This window comes from Amphiprion ocellaris, chromosome 10, assembly GCF_022539595.1.
Source record: "Amphiprion ocellaris isolate individual 3 ecotype Okinawa chromosome 10, ASM2253959v1, whole genome shotgun sequence".
NCBI classification, from domain to species: domain Eukaryota; kingdom Metazoa; phylum Chordata; class Actinopteri; family Pomacentridae; genus Amphiprion; species Amphiprion ocellaris.
In genome coordinates, this window is record NC_072775.1 from 3,426,642 (window position 1) to 3,448,676 (window position 22,035).

A 22,035-nucleotide genomic window follows, 5' to 3' on the forward strand; every position below is an offset into this window, starting at 1 on the left:
TCAGCTAAAATTTCTGAAATATTTTTTATGCTAATTGAGCAGAGATCATTTCATTCTAAACACAGAAATAAACAGCCTTCTTGCAGCCTTCACTGTTTTTTGTGCCACCCAGGGCTCCAACCCTGCATTCTCAAGAAAAAAAAATTGTAAAAAATGAATCAAATGTACCAGAATTACACTGGTTTACAATTTTTTTGGGAAATGATCTTCAGAGATAAAATTCGCTCAGCCTTACATACTTTGATAAGAGAGATTGGAAAACAAAATATTTACTGATAAAGTTTCATTACAAATATCCAGCGTTTTTTAATATTTATATTCAGAAATTAGACTTATAAATCTTATTTTCAAAAAGAATACTTGCATTTTGTTTAAGTATTTCCAGGTCCTAATGTGTCAATTTCTAATTTAAGTCCCCTGTCAAACAAATCTATGATGGATTTATTATAAAAACAAGGGACAATGAAGTCAAGTCCATTAAGTTAATTTATGGTAATTTGATATGTATTTTTTATACTACCAAGGTAACGAAATGATGATTATATTGACTTTAAATTGTCAGTGAAGTAAATTAATGCTGGAATAGAACTTAACTGCTTGAAAGCGACAGTATCGTGAAGGGCAATTATTCCTGAGTTTAGTCTGTCAGGCACCTGGTAAAGCAATTATTTCTTCATTGGTCTTTCTGTCATATACGACTTTGGTTTGGAGATGGACAAGTATTATGTGAAACTATCTTTTCAAACTTAATTCGGTGGTGGTGTTGTTTTTTTTGACCCGAGTCTGTTTCCAGACAGCAGGAGAGGAAACTGCCTGAGAGTCTCAGCCCGGGGAAAACACCCAAGGAGCAGCTCCAAGTCCTCACTCCTGTTTTGTCAGCGTTGCTAGCGGTTAGCCGCCGCTTTATATACCTGTATTTGGGCGAGTCCAACAGATGTGATTAGTCTATTCAGTTAATTCAGTATTTGAAACCTTAAATCTGAGGAAGATGCAGGATGACGCGCGCTACCTCAAACGGTGAGTCGAAGCAAAGCTATGATCGTAACGTTATCGGAATTCAGTTTATTTAGTGGATAAATGGCATTTCGTCTGCTAGCTAACGTTGCTAGCACATCAGTATAAGTAATATATCATATCCATACCTCTGTGTCAGGTGTAGCAAGCACCTGAGTGGGACTAGGGAGTGTTTGTTATTGAAATTATTACCTGTTAGCTAGCTCTGATGTATGCGGTTCGGTTGAATGGTGAAGGCTCACACCAAACTCCAGTCAAAGTTTTGACGATGTAATATTTGCATGTTTGCCAGAACATTTATGCATCAATTGTAAGATTGTTTAACAGCTTTTGTAAACCAATCTGATCCAGCAGTCTATTCGGCGTACGTGTAATCCAAGGATAAAGTATATATTTTTAAAACTCTCACATTTTGTACGATCATGTCTCTCCATAACCGCCCCGTCGTTAGCGCTGCTAGCTAGCTGATGCAGCGTCTGTGGAAATCAGCACAGGCACTAAAGCTGTGTTTATGCTATTAAATATGGTAGTCTGCTGTGCGGAATCCACCAAAAAGCTATACAAAATCATTGAAGATTAGTCTAATTTCCCCACCAGCCTTATTTCCGCTGGTAAACACATGGCCACTAAAATAGCACGTTTTTAAACGGAGTTTGGCATTGGGTCTATTAGGTAAATGAAGGGGGCCGGGAAATCTGGGATACAGCTAACCTAGCTAGCAAGCAAGCTACAGCGGAACGGTGGCCGATAAACTGCGTACTTGGCTCATTAACGGCTTTATTGAATTAGTTTGCTGTCTGGTGGTTTCCAGCGTGAGTTGAGCTAGTCTTTCTAATTATTTAGCCTTTTTCAAGTCATGTCTTCAACCACCGTCTATACAGCTATTGTACAAACGTCTGGGTGTGTCTTCCTGTAGGTTAGTTATTGTTATGATGGATGGATGATGTTAGGTGGGTTAACTGTTACTAGAACTTAATTTCTTTATCAACGTTTAAAGTATATGTTATTATAATGCAATCAAGTGATTAGTTAAGACCAATGCAGTCAATTGATGGTTTAATATTTATATAAAATGAGCTCAAATGAGATCAGAAGGTCAGGAAATGAAGATGAATGAGTTCACAGTTGTTCTTTATTGTCTGTTCTTCACCCAAAGCAAAGTGACTGCGGGCAGTTTGGATGTCCACCCGACGGAGAAGGCCCTGGTGGTCCACTATGAGGTGGAGGCGTCCATCCTGGGAGAGAGTGGAGGTCATATGCTGGGCGAACGCAAGGAGGGACAGAAGATGTAAAGTTTACCCTTTATTTACTACACACAGCTCACCACCAGGCAGAATAATGTGTTCACCAGCAGACTCAGAAACTGTTTTGTGTGTAGAACACCTCAAAATGATGGCAGGGGTGTTCACATTCATAGACATCTTCAGTAAATCTACCATTTTATATGTGCACTGCCATGGTTCTGCACAGGGTCACTGTAATGAGTCTTCATTTTGGCACTACAGTTTCATTCAATCTACTCAGTCCTTGTGTATGCTATATCTTTTTCATTATTTACTTACAGTTTTCTGTATGTCTAATTTTTTAGCTTTATTTTTTAAGCTTCTGTATCCTTTAAATTTCCTATCTATCTATCTATCTATCTATCTATCTATCTATCTATCTATCTATCTATCTATCTATCTATCTATCTATCTATCTATCTATATCTGATTTTTGTCATGTTGTTCTGTCTGTTCTTTCTCTCCATTAAATGCAGTGTTGTATTTCCTGGATTAGTTTTATTCAAGCTAAATGAAAAGCAGTGAAATCAACTCAGTGTCAGTCTCATCTATCCAAACTATCTATTGGTAATCATAATCAGCATGTCATTTGTTAGCTAAACAGATTGGTATTGTCTAAGCTTTCTAGGTTTTGAAGCGGTCTTGAATCAGTGAAAATGTGTGAAGTCCTAATTGGTCATCCATGTCTTTTCTTTCTCCCTCCAGTATCCGTGTGAAAAGTCTTTCTCCCAGTACAGATGTGGGAGCTTTGGCCAAGAAAGTAGTGGAGGAGTGTAAACTCATCCCTCCATCTCGTTTGCCTCAAGTGGAGCAGCTCCTCTACTACCTGCAGAACAGGAAATCCTCCCCTGTGGAAGGAAAAGGTTAGTCGTCTCATTACGTTGCACCCTTACTGTGGAGTCCAGATTTTCCCCATCATACTGGCTAGCTTTCAGTTTATTTTAATCATCTTGTCTGGTACAGGAACTAGGGCCATGTTTTTATATTTGTGTGTTTTCTCACCAGTGGAAAAGAAAGAGAAAAGAACAGTAAAGCCCAGAGAACTGACACCGTTTGAAGGAATGGAGGTAAAAACTCCCTCCCTCAGTTTACTCTCACACAGTATTCAGCATTTGTATTCTTAATTACTGTACAGTTTTTTGCATTTGTTAAACTTGTACTTGAGATACAAATGTCTTATAAATTCATCCTAAACAGTTTCTCAAATGTGTTGCTATGACTGATTTTCATTTATTTATTTCTCATAACTTGGGAAACTGAGAAGCTTCAGGTCTTTCTGGAATCACGTATTAATCAGTAACTGTATGTGTGTCTGTGTAGTTAAATGAAGAAGCCAGTATCACCAGAGTGGACGAGTACGTTGAGCTGCTCTATGAAGGCATCCCAGAGAAGATCAGAGGCTCTGCTCTCATTCTGCAACTCGCCCGCAACCCTGATAACCTGGAGGAGCTGCTGCACAACGGTACACTTTTATTCTGGTTATCAAAGTAGCTCATACCAGGTTTATGCAGGTTTCTTAACCCTGTAAGACACAAATATAGAAATAAATGAGCAAAAACAAATATATATATATGAACCCAAATATAGAAAAAAAATAGCAAAAAATTAAATAAAACTGAAAAATATTAACAATAATAATAATGATGATGACTATATGTAAACTCAAATATAGAAGAAAATGAGCAAAAAACAAGCAAAAAAATGTAAAACAACTATGGAAAAAAATGAGCAAATTTTAAATTTAAATAAGCTCCTCCAGGGCTGCACAGTGGTATAGTGGTTAGCACTTTCGCCTTGCAGCGAGAAGGTCCCTGGTTCGCGTCCCGGCTTTCCCGGGATCTTTCTGCATGGAGTCTGCATGTTCTCCCTGTGCATGCGTGGGTTTTCTCCGGGTACTCCGGCTTCCTCCCACAGTCCAAAAATATGCTGAGGTTAATTGATCATTCTAAATTGCCCGTAGGTGTGAATGTGAGAGTGATTGTTATTCATGTCGGCGGTAATGACACCCGGTTACGCCAATCGGAGGTCACCAAAATTAGTGTGGCATCGGTGTGTAACTTTGCCAAAACCATGTCGGACTCCGTAGTTTTCTCTGGACCCCTGCCTGATCTGACAAGCGATGATATGTTTAGCCGTATGGCATCGTTTCGCCGCTGGTCGTCTACGTGGTGTACTGCAAACGACGTTGGCTTTATAGACAATTGGAGCTCTTTCTGGGGAAAACCTGGTCTGATTAGGAGAGACGGCATCCATCCCACGTTGGCTGGTGCAGCTCTCATTTCTAGAAATATGGCAGATTTTATTAGAACTCCTAAAGCATGACAACCCAGAGTTCAGACCAGGATGCAGAGTTGTAGTCTTCCACACCTCTCTGCAGTTTCCTCTCAGCTGTCACCCTCCAGTAAATCACTTAGCTTTATTGAGACTGTCTGTCCCCCGACCACCAAAATTCAATAAATTAAGCAAATCAAAACTAAACAAAAGACATAGTAACCATAAAAATCTAATTAAAATTAATACCACTATTTCAACTGAGCGAAGAAACAGGACAATTAAATGTGGTCTGTTAAATATTAGATCTCTCTCGTCTAAATCTCTGTTAGTAAATGATTTGATAACTGATAACCAGATTGATTTGTTCTGTTTGACTGAAACCTGGTTGCAGCAGGAAGAATATGTTAGTCTAAATGAATCAACTCCTACTAGTCATACTAACTGTCATGTTCCTCGAATCACAGGCCGAGGAGGAGGAGTGGCAGCAATTTACCTCTCTAGCTTAAAAATGAACCAGAGACCTAAACCTAGTTACAGTTCATTTGAAAATCTTACTCTCAGTCTCTCTCATCCAGATTTAAAAGCTCAGAAACCAGTTTTATTTGTTGTTGTATATCGTCCTCCTGCTCCTTACTCTGAGTTTTTATCTCAATTCTCAGACTTTTTATCTGGTTTAGTGCTCAGCTCAGATAAAGTCATTATTGTGGGTGACTTCAACATTCATGTTGATGTGGACAGTGACAGCCTTACAACTGCTTTTAATTCAATATTAGACTCAATTGGGTTTTCTCAACATGTAAATAAACCAACTCATAGTTTTAATCATACCCTTGACCTCGTTCTGACTTATGGCATAGAAATCAAACAGTTAACAGTATTTCCCCGGAACCCTCTTCTTTCTGACCATTTTATGATAACATTTCAATTTACAACAATAGATTGTATAGGAGTTAAGAATAAATATCATTACAGTAGATGTCTGTCTCACAATTCGGTGACTAAATTTAAGGAAATAATACCCTCTCTATTTAGTCCAGCACCACTTACTGATATAATGGAAGGGAAATATTATAATTTTACCCCCACAGAAGTGGATTATATTGTTAATAATGCTGCAGCCTCACTGCGTACAACACTTGATAGTGTTGCACCTGTAAAAAAGAAAGTTCTATCTCAGAGAGGACCTGCTCCTTGGTATAATTCCCAGCTGCAGACTTTAAAGCAGGCGTCCCGAAAGCTGGAAAGGAAGTGGTACTCCACTAATTTAGAGGAAGTTTATGTAGCTTGGAAAAAAAGTCTAGTAATTTATAAAAAAGCTCTTCGTAATGCCAGGACAACATATTATTCATCTTTAATAGAGGAAAACAAGAACAACCCCAGGTTTCTCTTCAGCACTGTAGCCAGGCTGACAAAGAGTCAGAGCTCTGTTGAAACTTGTATTCCTTTAGCTTTGAGCAGTAACAACTTCATGAGCTTCTTTACAAATAAAATTATTACGATTAGAGAAAAAATTAATCTGGCCCTTCCTGCAAATGTCACAGATGTATCATCGAGTACAGATACTTTAGAATTGGCTCTAAGACCAGATGGATATTTAGAATTTTTCACCCCCATACATCTCTCTGAACTCATTTCAATAGTTTCTACATCCAAACCATCAACATGTCTTTTAGATCCTATCCCAACTAGACTGTTCAAGGAGGCTTTACCTTTAATTAATTCCTCAATGTTAGATCTGATTAATCTCTCTCTAGTAACAGGTTATGTACCACAGGCTTTTAAGGTTGCTGTAATCAAACCTTTACTTAAAAAGCCCACTCTAGATCCAGATGTTTTAGCCAACTATAGACCAATTTCCAACCTCCCATTTCTCTCTAAAATTCTGGAAAGAACAGTTGCAAATCAATTATATGAACATTTACAAAGGAATAGCCTGTTTGAAGAGTTTCAGTCAGGCTTCAGAGTGCATCATAGCACAGAAACAGCTCTGGTGAAAGTTACTAATGACCTTCTCATAGCGTCAGATAATGGACTGGTCTCTATACTTATTTTATTGGACCTTAGTGCAGCATTCGATACAATCGACCACAAACTTTTATTACAGCGACTAGAACATTCTATTGGCATTAAAGGGACAGCACTGGACTGGTTTAAATCCTACTTATCAGACAGGTTCCAGTTTGTGCATGTCAACAATGACTCTTCTGAGCATACTAGGGTTAATCATGGAGTTCCTCAGGGTTCTGTCTTAGGACCAATACTGTTCACATTATACATGCTTCCCTTAGGCAACATTATTCGGAAGCACTGTATTAATTTCCATTGTTATGCTGATGACACTCAATTGTATTTATCTATGAAGCCAAATGAAACTAATCAGCTAGCTAGACTGCAAGATTGTCTTAAGGACATAAAGACCTGGATGACCTATAATTTCTTACTGCTAAATTCAGACAAGACTGAAGTCATTGTATTTGGCCCCAAACATCTTAGAGAATTGCTTTCAAAGCATATAGTTACTCTGGATGGCATTACATTGGCCTCCAGTACTACTGTGAGGAACCTCGGTGTTATCTTTGACCAGGACATGTCCTTTAACTCGCACATAAAACAAATCTGTAGGACTTCCTTTTTCCACCTGAGAAATATTGTGAAAATCAGGAACATCCTGTCTCAGAGTGATGCAGAAAAACTAGTCCATGCATTTGTTACTTCTAGGCTTGACTACTGTAATTCCTTATTATCAGGTTGTCCCAATAGCTCTCTGAAACATCTACAGCTGATCCAAAACGCTGCAGCCAGAGTACTGACGGGAGTTAGCAAGAGAGATCATATTTCTCCTATATTGGTTTCTCTTCATTGGCTCCCTGTTAAATCTAGAATAGAATTCAAAATCCTTCTTCTGACATATAAAGCTCTTAACAACCAATCTCCATCATATCTTAAAGATCTGATAGTACCATATTACCCTAGCAGAACTCTTCGCTCTCAGACTGCAGGCTTACTTGTTGTTCCTAGAATCTCTAAAAGTAGAATGGGAGGCAGAGCCTTCAGTTATCAGGCACCTCTCCTGTGGAACCAGCTCCCAGTTTGGGTTCGGGAGGCGGACACCCTCTCTACTTTTAAGACCAGGCTTAAAACCTTCCTTTTCGACAAAGCTTATAGTTAGGGCTGACTGGGTGACCCTGACGGGGTGAGCTGGTGTTTTCATTTGCACAACTGACTTCCCCTCTTGACGTCCCTTTAGTTTGCCCCTAGTTATGCTGCTATAGGCCTAGGCTGCTGGGGAACCTCTCTGGATGCACTGAGCCCTTCTCTAACTACCTATGTATTTACTATATATACCATTATTGCATTACATTCACTCTGTTTCTTTCTGTGTCCTTTCTCCGAGTGTCCCTGGTCCCAGAGCTGGATGCTTCAGATGTGTGGCTGTGTTTTATGGTCCTTGTGTCCCACCCCCCACCTCTCTATCTCTACCCCTCTATCTGTATCCCTCTATCTCTACCTCTACCCCTCTATCTCTACCTCTCTACTTCTTCTGTCCCTCTCAACCCGCCCGGCCAGCAGGCAGATGGGTCCCCCCACATTAGAGCCGGGTTCTGCTCGAGGTTTTTTTTCCCTGTTAAAAGGGTGTTTTCCTTGCCACTGTCGCCTTTTGGCTTGCTCTGGGGGTCAGGCATATGGGTTCTGTAAAGCGTCTCGAGACAATTTGACTGTAATTGGCGCTATATAAATAAAATTGAATTGAATTGAATTGAATTGATTGTTTGTCTTTGTATGTGGCCCTGCGACAGACTGGTGACCTGTCTAGGGTGTCCCCTGCCTTCACCTGAGTCAGCTGGGATAGACTCCAGCCCCCCCATGACCCTAGTGAGGATTAAGCGGTGTATAGATAATGGATGGATGGATAAGCTCCTCCATCTTATTACCCATAGAGAGAACATTCCCATGATATCAGACAGAAGAGTGGGTCTATAAGCCTCTCTCCAAACCATCCGTCCCTCCTTCCTGTTCCTTTTTACTCCAGCTTATCTCCCTCTACGTCTCTTCCGTAGTAAATATCCGGCTGGCTTCGTTGCTCCGCAGGTAGAACTCCACTGAGCAACGGTAGCAACGGTCTTTTCAACTCCCGTTTCCTCTTCTCACTCCTCCAAGATAATCAAAAAAAGTAGAATAAAAAAACACAAATCGCCAACGATTGTAAAAAACCATCAAGAAAATAACACTAAACTGAAAACACAGGAATAAAAAGCTGCTGCATCACCGGCGCTCTCTTGTTTTCTTTGGAACTGAAAAATAAAGAAGGGTGCTTTGATGAAACGTGTGTCTCCTGAGATTACCTGTTGCCATTTGACTTCAAGCTTTTCTCATCCCTACTGTCCACAGTGGCAGTTTCCTCTGACAGTTAACATTTTCTAGAGTTTACTTTGGAGCTCGGTTTGAATTCTTTACTGTTTGATGATATTTATTTAGTTTCAACTTGCTTCATTTCTGCAATAAAGACACTGGGGGAAGCAATAATCACATTGTCATTCATTGTCTGATCATTGATTTTCTGCATGGCAGGAAACACTTTTGAAACTCATGCAGGTCAAACCAAACTGTTCTAGGACTGATTAACTCTTGATTGCCATGTAGCATTAAGACTGCTAACTACCTATCATGCTCCAGTGTTTGTGGAAGACCATAATAACACCGTCTAGCCACCAAACATGAGAAAACCCTCGCTTATAATCAGAGCAGGACTATATTATATTGCAAAAATTCTTCCCATAAAAGAAAATTACTCTTAAAAATTATGTTTTTTCATTCATTTTGGTCAGACACCTTCTTATAATAGTAGAGAAAACCCGAGCTACAATTTCATGCATACTTAATTTACTCATCAACTAACAAGTACTATATTTTCCCATTATTTTGCTCATGTCAATTCAACGATTGTGTGTTCTGTTCAGGATTTTTTGTTGTTTTTTATTTGTACTTTACTGCTTCCAACCTCAGTTTTTGTAACATTCCTTGTGTTTAAACTGTGAACATTCCATTTTATTTCTGTCCACATGTTGCAGTGGTCTTTTGCTGTTATTAACCATCAACATGTTTATGTTTTTTTCATCTGTACAGAGGCAGCTTTAGGTGCTTTGGCCAGAGTCCTGAGGGAGGACTGGAAGCAGAGTGTAGAACTGGCCACCATCATTATTTACATCTTCTTCTGCTTCTCCAGGTAAAACCACACTCATTCAGTGGTGCACGTTCCTTTATTATGCTTTACTGTTGTGCTTCATCCTTTTCCGTCTCCTCCTCTAGTTTCTCCCAGTTTCACGGCGTGGTGAGTCATTATAAAATCGGTGCGTTGTGTATGAGCGTAGTGGAACATGAGCTGAAGAGACACGATGTGTGGCGGGAGGAGCTCCGCAAGAAAAACAAGGCTTATATCCTTTTCTTCTGACAACGAGAAGTAAAGCTTCTTCTGTTAATTTCTGCCTTCCTGATAGATACTTAAACTGACTTGTTTTGTGGGTGTTTATGTGTACCGTTGTGTTCCTTAATGCTCTTTTGTGTACGTGAGTCGGCACCAGAGAACGGCTCTCTGAGAAGAGACCAAGACAAAGCCATGAGGAAATACCAAGGTCTTCTCGCCAAGCAGGAGCAGCTCCTCAGAGGTAAAGAGGAGGTTTATGTTTCTGTTGTTGAAGTGTACCAAAAAGAAAAAGCTTTCCTTCAGCATCACCATGTAGTTGCTGTGTTGTAATGTCAAATCATTAAGATTAATCAGCTGCTTGGTCAACCAGCTGATAGATTAATCGATGGAAAAATAGTTGTTAGTGGCAGCCCGCATAACCTTAATACCAGTGTTGGTATTTTTCTTTGCTGTGACATGAATTTAAGGCTACATTAAACATAGGAATAAAATGCTTTTCTTCAAACATCTCAACAACGTGTGTTTGCTAAATTATTCCCACTCTAATAATTACCACGTTATCTTAAGCAGTGTGAAAGCAGAACCACATTACAGTGACGATTCACCCCAGCAGTAGTTCCGCTTATCAGTATTCATGAGAATTAGTATTTGTTTTACTTGTCATCAAAGACTAAGTTGAGTAACGCTACGAGATATAACTGAATCTGAACCCAGACTCCGTCTGATACGGACCTGTAATCAGTAAATCGTAACAGAATTTTAAATTTGACGGGTCGCTTCTATTTTACCGGCACAGCTTTTTCAGTGTTTACAGCAAAGTAGGAAACACACAGACCAATTAGGTACGAGTTCAGCCATCTCACCTGACGCTACTCAGCCAATCAAGTCTCTGCATTGCAGCCTGTAAACATGGCAGCTGAGTTCAGACAACAGTTTAGAGGCGAGGGACAGACAAAAAAGAAAAATAAATAAAGCGACACCGAGAGGAAAGCCTGCACATGCTGACTATGTTTGGCTGAACATCCAGCTGTAAGTCAGCTTCTCAACTATGAATAGAATCCAAACTAAATCTGGTTCCAGACTCACCAATGAGCTCCAAATGTGTTTGAGAACCACCCTGACACCATTCAGACCAGATTCAGAATACTGGCAGCTCAGTTCTCTCATTAAGCAGCAGGGATATACGGGGAGTGATACAAGATAGGAAAAAAATGTAAAAATGTTCAATTGTTTACATTTTTTGAGATTTAGGTATTGTTAAAAATGGTTTTAAGTAGGTTCAGGTTGTTCAGTCATTATTTTTTCAAGTTCTACACTTTATTTTAAGATATACAGTTATATCGGAAGTTATTTATTAATAAATGTTGTCAAAATGTTTTTGAACGGTACTGAATTTATTTGAAGTTATTGATTACATACAGACTCTACTACGAACTACTTGGTTACATCAACATATATCACACTAATTCAGGTTAGACATTATGATGTTCCAGTCCTTTGCTTTGATAAATTTTCTCTGACTGGACCTCTTTGAATTTTATTTGAATACCCCTGGCATATATTATCTCTAATTTTCCACTCCTCTTCACTTCTTTCTGTTACTGTCTCCCAGTGTCTCTTTACCTCTTGCTGAACCTCGCTGAGGACACGAGGACGGAGCTGAAGATGAGGAATAAAAACATCGTTGGTCTGCTGGTCAAAGTTCTGGACCGGGATGACGAGGAGCTGCTGGTTCTGGTGGTTTCATTCCTCAAAAAGCTGTCCATCTTCCTGGAGAACAAGAATGACATGGTGAGTGAAAGAGATGAGTTTGACCACATTACTGTAGCAAGGAGGGACTGAGGAAGAACTAAAATAATGATTTAAGGGCCCACTTTCATTACACCTAAGGGATGTCAAGTAATTTCCAAAAGTGAGCAAGCAATCAGGATATTGACTGGTCAAACTTTATCTAGTTATAGACTTCAAATCAATTAGAATATCTTTAGGAATAATTAACTTATTATTGGACTAATCCACGGTTAATAGGGCGCAAACCTTGTAAAATAAACAATCTAATATCCCTGTGGCGTCATTCATCCGCCCTCTGCTGATGTTGACTCACTGTAAGACACGAGACAAAGACAGAATTCAAAGACTGTTGACTACCATTAACGAGAATAAACGTTTTGCTCCACTTTTTCAGTCTCCTTCAGTGCGGACAACAGAACTGAAATTAAAAACATCTGAGATTCCATTATTTTAGGTGTAGTTGTTTATTGGAATGTTCAACGTCATTCTTGTTGTCATTATTTATAGTGTGTGCTCTGATTACATCAATACTATCATAGTCTTTCTGCTGAGTTTTGGTATCACCGGTTTGTTGTGATTTGCAGGCTGAGGTGGACACTGTGGAGCGACTGGCTCGTCTGGTTCCCTGCGACCATGAAGACTTGTTAAACTTGACTCTGCGTCTGCTCCTCAACCTCTCCTTCGACTCTGGACTCAGGGGCAAGATGGTGGAAGTTGGGCTGTTGCCTAAACTGACTGCAATGCTGGGTAAGAATACACACTAACATAGTAACTTACAGTACAGCCTGCTCTGTTGGACAGGACACGATTTTAACAATACAGTTAGCTATTCCGCTGAGATAAAACCCAGTACTGTACAGTGCTCCTTCATTTGGGAAGTCCATGAAGTGAATGTTGGGCCAGAAGGTTCCAATAAGCAGATCCTTTGTAGCCCAGGAAGGGAAGGCTACATTTCCCTGCAGCATCTAAATGAGCCTTTGAAATGGGACAGCCTTGTTGTTCTGCTTTGACACATTCGGTCTTCAAACGCAGCATTCAAAGGATGCAACCCTTAAATTAAGAAACAGCTTAAATCTGGACTTATCAGTGTGTTGTTGAAAAGTAAAGGTAGTGTACATGATTTAAAGTTGCTCTAAGTGAGTTAAAGTTGCTCTGTATTAACTGACATTAATATTGTTAAAGTTGCTCAAAAATTAGTTGAAGTTGCTCTGAAATTAGTTAAAATGCCTCTTTTTTTTAGTAAAGTTGCTCTAAATGAGTTAAAGTTGACCTACACTACTTTTCAAAAGTTTGGGGTCGCCCAGATGATTTCATGTTTTCCATGAAAACTCCCACTTTTATCCATGTGCTAACATAACTGCATAAGGGTTTTCTAATCATCAATGAGCCTTTCAACACCATTAGCTAACACAATGTAGCATTAGAACACAGGAGTGATGGTTGCTGGAAATGTTCCTCTGTACCTCTATGGAGATATTCCATTAAAAATCAGCTGTTTCCAGCTACAATAGTCATTTACCACATTAACTATGTCTAGACTGTATTTATGATTCTTTCAATGTTATCTTCAGTGACCCCAGACTTTTGAACGGTAGAGTAATTATTGAAAAAGCTTGAAATATTTCACTTAATGTGTAATGAGTCTGCTGTATAGTAAATTCTCACTTTCTTAAATGGATGGAAGTGTTCACAGTATTCTAATTATGTGAGATGTACTAGTATATGACTCTCTGGGTGTGATGTGCAGGTGATGAGAGCAACCGGCAGGTCGCCATGCGCATCCTGTATCACATCAGCATCGACGACCGTTTCAAGGGCATGTTTGTTTACACCGACTGCATCCCTCAGGTGAAATAAGATCGACTGGACTGAATGACATTGGTACTGACTGATAGTTCTGAAGTGTGAGGTTAAATTGTGTGCGTGTCTGTGTGTAGTTAATGCGGATGCTGTACGAGCACGGTGAGGAGGAAATCGAAGCAGAGCTCATCTCTATCTGCATCAACTTGGCTGCAAACAAGAGGAATGCACAACTCATGTGTGAAGGTATTATTTTGAACAAGTAGATCTTCCATTCACCAACATTTGAGGTGGTGTGGTCCTCTGTTAAGTCTGTTGTGATCTGTGATGGTAAAACAAAAAGCAATATTTCTCTCCCGTTTGCTTCTTTCCATCTATAGGAAATGGACTGAAGATGCTCATGAAGAGAGCTCTGAAGATGAAAGACTGCCTTCTAATGAAGATGATCAGAAACATCTCACAACATGACGGACTAACAAAGCCGCTGTTCTTAGTGAGTATAAATGCAGAATGAAATAAAACAACACTCCCAAAAACTATATTATGATTCAGTTCTGGACAAATATTACTGTTCTATCTAACTTCATGCAACACACTGCCTTCCAGATAACACATAAAATGCAATAAAACAACACAAACAACCATCATTTTCAATACAAGAATCCAATCTAATGACTCTCAAACAATAGATTTGAAGAACTGAGGAAACACCAGAGAGATTAAATGAAATAAAGCAAGATAAAAGTGCTGGATAAATAATTAAATCAAATCAAATAAAAAAAATCTGTTTTTGAAATATATTTTCTTTATTTTTTTTTATTAAAATAAGAATAAATAAAATAAAATATCTATTATTAAAATATGTTTGCTCTTTATTCTTTTATTAAAATGGAAATAAATAAAATAAAAATATCTATTATTAAAATATATTTTCTCTTGATTTTTAAAATTAAAATAGAAATAAATTAATAAAATATCTATTATTAAATTATATTTTCTCTTTTTTATTTAAATAGAAATAAATAAAATAAAATGTCTATTATTGAAATATATTTTCTCTTTAATTTTTTAAATTAAAATTGAAATAGATAAAATAAAATATCATTAAAACATATTTTCTCTTTATTTTTTAATAAAATAGAAATAAATCTAATAAAATATCTATTATTGAAATATATTTTCTCTTTATTCTTAAGAATTAAAATAGAAACAAATCAAATGAAATATCTATTGTTAAAATAGAAATGGATAGAGGTAGAAATAGAGGTAAAAAAATATAAAAACAGAATGAGAAATGATAAAAAGGAAGTAATAAGCTACATTAAATAGACTAAAATATGTAAATATAGTCTAAAAAAGGTCACTAAACTGTTTTGTAATATACTGTTGTCATTATTCACACATGATAATTTACTGGACGGTTTTGGTTCCTCATGATGTGAACTCACTCCTCTGTCAGGACTACGTTGGAGACCTGGCAGCAGAGATCCGTGCAGAGGAAGAGGAGGAGTGGGTTCTGGAGTGTCTGGGGACTCTGGCCAATCTCACAATCGCTGACCTGGACTGGGAGCTGGTGCTGAAGGAGTACAACCTGGTGCCTTACCTCAAAGACAGACTCAAACCAGGTACCGATCAGATTTAGAGACCGTCGTCCCGATTCACAGCCATAATTTATTACCTTATCTCAGACTGTAACATCCTCCCACATTCGTTCAGGTAGATTAGTTTGTCTTAAACATCTTGTCAGTCGCCTTCAAAGTGAGCTCAGCTGCTTTCTGTTCACTCGGGCATCAGTTCTCAGTGGAATTGTGAGATTATTAAGATCTTTGTGTGTTTCAGGCTCAGCAGAAGATGACCTCATCCTGGAGGTGGTGATTATGATCGGAACAGTCTCCATGGATGATGCCTGTGCTGCCATGTTGGCTAAATCTGGAATTATCCCAGCCCTTATTGAGCTGCTGAATGGTAGCGCACGCACACACACACACACACACACACACACACACACACACACACACCTACCTGTGGTTTTATTTAAGATTTAGAGTGTTTAGGGATGGGTAGTGAAACCTGGTATTACATTATTAAATACTGGAGGATCAATGAGCTCCGACATTATTGGTTCTGCTGTCGTTATTGGAGGAATTAAGAATTATTTCTACATAAATGTATAAATGTTATCTTGCACATTTAACCTCTCCATCTTTCACATATGCATTTTGGCTTTGTAAATGTTCAAAACTGTAGTTTCACTTGACTAGAGGTGATGTTGGTAATGCTCATTGTCACAAATGCAACAAATCTGTAAAGTTTGTTTTTGACAGCGAAGGTTGTAGTTCATCTCTCGTTGCCCCATTTATATTATTTATGCTAACAGCCTAGATTAAATTTAATCAGAATCAGCTTTAATGGCCAAGTATGTATACAACATACAAGGTATTTGGTTTCAGCTGTTGATGTCACCCTAGGAATAAGGAAAGAATAATAAAAATAAATAAAGAAAAACTGTAGAAAGAACAGGGAAAAAATAGTAGTAGTAAAAATAAATACAACACAATATATACAGATATTTACAAGCTAGAAAGGAATATATAAACATGGTAGTGCAAAATGATACAGTGCAAAAAGCAGAGAATGCTGTTCATAGTACATATCCATTGGAATACTGTCTATCGTACAGGTGTGGAGGAATGGCTCAGCTGTTTATTAGGGTGGTGGCAGTGGGGAAGAATTCCCCAGAAGTTTTTTTTAACTCTGATTTTGTTCATGAGTGGTTTTGGAGTGCTCAGATCAGGGCAGATTTATTGAACTCTGTTTATTTTTGCAGTTTCGCTTCCTAAATGTTGATGTTAGCAGTGATAGCAGTGCTCTGTTTTCTTCAGTCAAACCATAAATACCACACAGTAAAAGTGTCAAAGAAAACCTAACACTGTCACTGTCAAAGAAAAAGCCCAGCATCCAATCTTTGACTTCAGCGTGAAGAATGAAAGAGAGGAATTTTTTACAAAGATTGAAAACAAAGCAATGGTAATTCTGTTATAAGTTAGTGTCATTTTTTGTCTCAAAGGTAGCAAGATCAGATACAGTAAGAGTACTGGATTGATGAGGAGTAGCAGTAATAGTAGCAGTTCATCTCAACAGTACCCATCCCTAACAGTATTTTAATGTGACACTCTGAATTCTCCTTCCAACTCTAACCTGTTCTATGTGTTTCTGTTCTTGAATGCAGCCCAGCAGGAGGACGATGAGTTTGTGTGTCAGATCGTCTACGTCTTCTACCAGATGGTGTTTCATCAGGCGACACGAGACGTCATCATCAAAGACACGCGTATCCTTTCCACAGTCCCCTCTGTCTGAGCTAGAAATAAACAATTTATCCATCTTTTAGCAGATGTTTAAGTTGAAGCCAGGCAGGTTTCTCACATCGCTGTGTGAGGGTTTCTGTGGTTTTCTTTAACCTTCCCTGTAGAGGCTCCAGCCTACCTGATAGACCTGATGCATGACAAGAATGCTGAGATCAGAAAAGTGTGCGACAACACCCTCGATATTATTGCTGTAAGCTGAACACATGTAGCTGTTGTTGTTTTAAGATGTGGAATAGTAACACAGCTTCCTGTTTTTATCTGTAGGTTGTTTACTAATTGGTTTTATTGATCTTCCAGGAGTACGATGAGGAGTGGGGGAGGAAGATCCAATCAGAGAAGTTCCGTTTCCATAACAACCAGTGGCTGGAGATGGTCGAGAGTCGCCAAGCTGATGACTCTGAACCGTATCTCTATGACAACGACAACGACAGGACCGATCTGTTCTACAGTGCAGGTACACGCAGAACCCTGGAACATGCATGAAGAATAACACACTGGCAAAAAGTGACGAGTCATTTTTCTCGTACTCTGAATGACGTAAGGATTTTTAGTCACAGTACCTACAGATTATGATGCTGCTTTAGCAAATTTACACATTTTCCAGCATAATTCATTTAAAAATTCACATGTAGCTGAATCTGCATCTCCTCCAAACTGACTACCGGTCAGACTTTGCATGAACTGAAGTAACCAGGCTGCAGTGTTGGCTTTCACCAGTAAAATGATTTACATACAGGGAGTCCTCCACTTACATTAGAGTTCCGTTCTTACTGATCTACGCAAGTTGATTTTGGCCCTAAGTTGGACCTCTGACGAAAATGTAAACCAAGCCGTTTCGTGCATCACGATATGATTAGGTCTTTGGAAAAGTCATGAATATCAATGACTTTCATGCATGTATGAATCATTTTACGAGGAGATAACAGAATATTGTAATGGACTGATATTGTTGTTGATGTTGAGGTTTCAATGTTTATTGTTCAGTTCCAGATTTCCCTAATGTCAGTGAACGTGCCATGTTTAGTTAGCTCACCTCTGATTGGCTGAGAGTCAGCAGTAGAGAGAGCTGGGAACGGCAGCTAATTCTGGAGCTAAGTTATGGGGTTTTTCTAGTTATTCTGGCGTTGGCTACGGTCCACATTAGCCTGAGTGAAGGTTCAATAAACCAGCAGAGAACCAGATAAAGTCTCACTCATTCATCACAGAGGGTCACTACAATATGTTGACCTGTTTTTACAACGTGACCCATGTTGGTCGTTGTTTCTTCCTGTTCCCAGCATTTTATTCTGTCTAATTTCACTTCCATGGAGACGGCTTTCCTTTTCTTCCAAGCATCAGAAGAGTCTGACTTATGCTGGGAGCCATAATGATGGACAAAAAGTTAGTGAATGTAGCACAATCCAAGGTGGAGTATAACCAGAGAATGGAAACAAAGCTGTCTGATAGTGCTGCATGATGACATATTCATCCGCTCGTCAACTGGTTCCACGTAACGATGAAACACTGTATGTCTGACATCGTAAACCGAGGACCTCCTGTTTGTAATCAGAAATGAGAAACTACAACCAAGTTGTCTATAAGGGAAATATACATGTTTTTATTTATTAATTCATTAGTACACCAACTTTTTGTGTCAGTGTTAATGAACTTTTCTCTAATGAGTTTGCTTAACTAAAGAGTTAAAAGTTATGATAGAAACTTTCTTCTAGTAACATTTTGAAAAGACTGATTGTTTTACCACAATCTGCAACACGGAAGACCTCTTTTTTGTTTTTCTTTTGTTTTGTTGAGTATTTATTCTCATGTATTTGTACTTTCAGATGGAATAACTCCAGCAGACGGATCAGTCAGCCCAGATTTCTTCGGTGATCTGCAGCCTCAGAATGGAGACTTGCACCATGCGGGGTGAGTGTTTCCAAACACTAACCAATCTGAAAATTACATGGTCTCACTAATAGATTATCTGCAAAGGCCTCCAGGTCTTTTACCACGATATTCTACTTATCTGAGGCTCAGTTTTAGTTCCAACATGATAAAACTCACATGTTTTTTCTGGCTTTTTTTTTTTCCAGAGATCCGGGCGACGTCTTCGACCAGACCAGCTCATCTCCTGGACGACCGGCCACCGCCTACGGCTTCAGACCCGATGAACAGCCCTTCTATCAGTACTCATAGACACACACATCCTGTCTTCTTAGAACTGTTCCTCTATACCTTCATGCATGTGCAAGTCATTTCACCGCTCCACTCCCCTTATCACAACTGAATTGTTGTAGTTACTCAGACAGAAGTCGACACAAACACTGCAGATTTTAAACTTCGATAAACTGCAGTTTCATGCAGTCACTTTTTATTTAGGCCTGTCATTCATTCACTATTGTCTCACACAGATAGGCTAAGTCTTCCTTGCCCCAGTCTTCTTCTAGTCTGCAAATACTTTAAAGAATGTGAACACACTTGACATTTCTGATGATCTTATGTTGGTTTTGCCAGTTTTTTTTCCTATGTACCACTTCGAATCCACTGAAAAACGCATTCAACTCCATTGTTGGAGGGTTGTTGGTGTCGTTTTATTAACATAGACGACAATGTACATACATCTGTTCTGGTCTGTGCCACTGTAAAATGGCCTGTTGTTACAGTTTAAGGTGCTTTCACACTGGTAGGTTAGTCCACAAACTGAGTAAAGATCATAATTAATTCTTCTTTTTGCAGCATTTGTCATTGTCCTCCAGTTTCCTCCATATATGTCGGAAAATCTGCTGGTAAGGTTCAAAGTCAGAGTTTAAAAACCCAGTGGAAAAATGGTTTAGTGTTATACAAACGGAAGCAGAGGTTCAGTCTCTTCATTTAACAACTGTATAATAAAACGATGTTTGCCTTTGAGTCACAAGTAGGGCAGAAATGATCCGACTCTACTGGACAGGGCTCTGCTTTTTCTTCAGCTGTAGGAAACCAACCTTCCTGACTGAACCGGCTTTAAGCTCATTTTATAGGAAGAGAAGATGTGATTTTCTCCATCCATCCATCCATCTTCTACCGCTGGTCCGGGTCGGGTCGCGGGGGCAGCAGCTTTAGGAGGGAAGCCCAGACCTCCCTCTCCCCGGCCACATCATCTAGCTCCTCCCGGGGGACCCCAAGGCGTTCCCAGGCCAGCTGGGAGACATAGTCTCTCCAGCGTGTCCTGGGTCTTCCCCGGGGCCTCCTCCCAGTGGGACGTGCCCTAAACACCTCACCGGGGAGGCGTCCGGGGGGCATCCTAATTAGATGCCCCCCGGACATCTAATTAGCATGTCCGGAAAATCACATCCTAATTAGGATGTGATTTTCTCTTCTGGCAAATTTATAAAAGCATCCATAATCTACAGTGGCTCCACTCCAGTTGCCTTGTGGCTGTTGAAGTAAGAAGAAAGCTCTACATGTTGAGTTCCATTCACTCATACTAGAAATCTCTAAGGAGTTTGTGGGTGTTTTAGCTCCTCCTGGCACATTTTTGCTCATTTTCCACAGCCACGTAAAGCTCTGCACCTCTACGGAAACACCGTGGCTGGAGACAGAGAGAGATGAAAATGATCTTCAAAGTGTTAATGCTGTAAGGTTTCTGTTTCTGTGTGCGCTGAGATTACTCTGCACAGCAACCTCTGACGTCATCATCAGGCATCACATCATTTCTCATGTCTTAACAGCAGTGAAATCAGGAGACTGGGGCCTTGGAGAATGAAGGTTTTTGCTGTTGTCGTAAAGGCGGAGTAAGCTATTATTAGGAATGTTAATATGTGAACTCTAAACGAAAGCACCCGTCACTTCAGTGAAAACAAATCTGGATTTGAAAGACACGCAAATCGAAAGACAATGGGGTGAAAACTAGACGGAGTTCACTGTTGAGTTTGACAAAAGTTTATTGCATTATTATGGCTTACTCTACTTTAAAGTCAACATTACTGTTGTGTTTTCATGTTGATGGATATCTACAGTCTTGCCAGTGTCCTGTACAAGTGTCAGGTTTATTACCACAACTTTAGTACACTAACATGTTCAATAAAGTGCACTAGATGCTCACCGATGTAAATATCAGTCCTGTTTTGGAGCCGCTCATGTTCCTTTTTAGGAATGGCACTTTCTGCTGGACAACAGAGCAGCTTCACGTCTGAATGTATGAACCTGAATTAAAAATGTTAAATAAATGATAAAATATATCGTGCCACTGAATGAATTGATGGTCTGTTTGCAGGACACTGGCAGTTTAATGACGTACTGTATTACTTTCAGGCATATTTGTACATATAGTTAAAATTCATGGCATGCTAGATTTTGTTTTTTTTATCATAAATTATTGTTTTTTAATGTATATTACTGTTTGCTTTTTTTAAATGACTGATTTTATTGCTTTGTAACGACACTGTAAACAAAAGTAATTACTGGAGTATAGATGCTCTCCATCTGTCACTTTCTTTCATCCTCAGGTTCTTCATTAAAAAAAGAAGCAACATTTGATGTGATCTGCGACTCTTAATGGTTTAATGTGTTGACTGGACATTATGGGCTCCAATAATGTGAATTTATTCGCATTCTTTTTCTTTTAGGCCTTTTGGGGACTTTTATTTTCTTTAGTTAACTTTGTTTTTTTGGAAAATATTGAGATATATTTATGAAAATGTAGTGTAGTAGACAATGAACTGAAAATTCCTCATAAAGCAGACAAGTTTAACAGTCATATTGACACGTTAAAATATTATAAGATGTGGTCTTGTAAATTTGTTAACATGCTGTTTTTGTGAGTTTATTGTGTGTATAGTAGTATGTACCACGTTGTCCACTTATTTATGCACAGATGTAAACAAAGCAGGTCACACTGTCACATATTTTAGTACTGTGCTAATTGTTATATTTACATCTGAAAAGACTTAAATGTCCTATAATGCCATTGGAGTCACCCGTACTGATGAACCCACAATGAATCATCACTAACTCAGTTATTCCTCTCAGCTCTGTGAAACATTTTAGCATCTTTCAGCTCAATATACTGGTTTTAAAGCAACACTGCAGACACAATTAGCAACCTAAGAGTCAGGTATTGTGTATCTGG

General features: G+C 39.0%; 1 protein-coding gene across 1 annotated transcript; it reads left to right on the forward strand.

Annotated features, from left to right (window-relative positions):
- Positions 1–836: 836 nt before the first annotated feature.
- On the forward strand, positions 837–21,438 carry LOC111568873 (kinesin-associated protein 3). The gene is made up of 20 exons (XM_023270729.3): positions 837–1,017; positions 2,171–2,302; positions 3,003–3,160; positions 3,303–3,364; positions 3,618–3,759; positions 9,696–9,795; positions 9,879–10,003; positions 10,136–10,234; positions 11,606–11,784; positions 12,369–12,531; positions 13,532–13,632; positions 13,722–13,830; positions 13,965–14,077; positions 15,044–15,209; positions 15,424–15,549; positions 16,814–16,912; positions 17,054–17,139; positions 17,247–17,403; positions 18,770–18,854; positions 19,022–21,438. Exons 1-20 carry the CDS (start codon positions 989–991, stop codon positions 19,122–19,124), a joined length of 2,334 nt encoding a protein of 777 aa, XP_023126497.1. The 5' UTR covers positions 837–988; the 3' UTR covers positions 19,125–21,438.
- The last annotated feature ends 597 nt before the right edge of the window (positions 21,439–22,035 follow it).

Coding starts and splice junctions, on each gene's coding strand:
- LOC111568873 (XM_023270729.3), top strand. CDS start 989: ATGCAGGATGACGCGCGCTACCTCAAACG. Junction 1,018..2,170: donor GACGCGCGCTACCTCAAACG/GTGAGTCGAAGC, acceptor CTTCACCCAAAG/CAAAGTGACTGCGGGCAGTT. Junction 11,785..12,368: donor TGGAGAACAAGAATGACATG/GTGAGTGAAAGA, acceptor TGTGATTTGCAG/GCTGAGGTGGACACTGTGGA.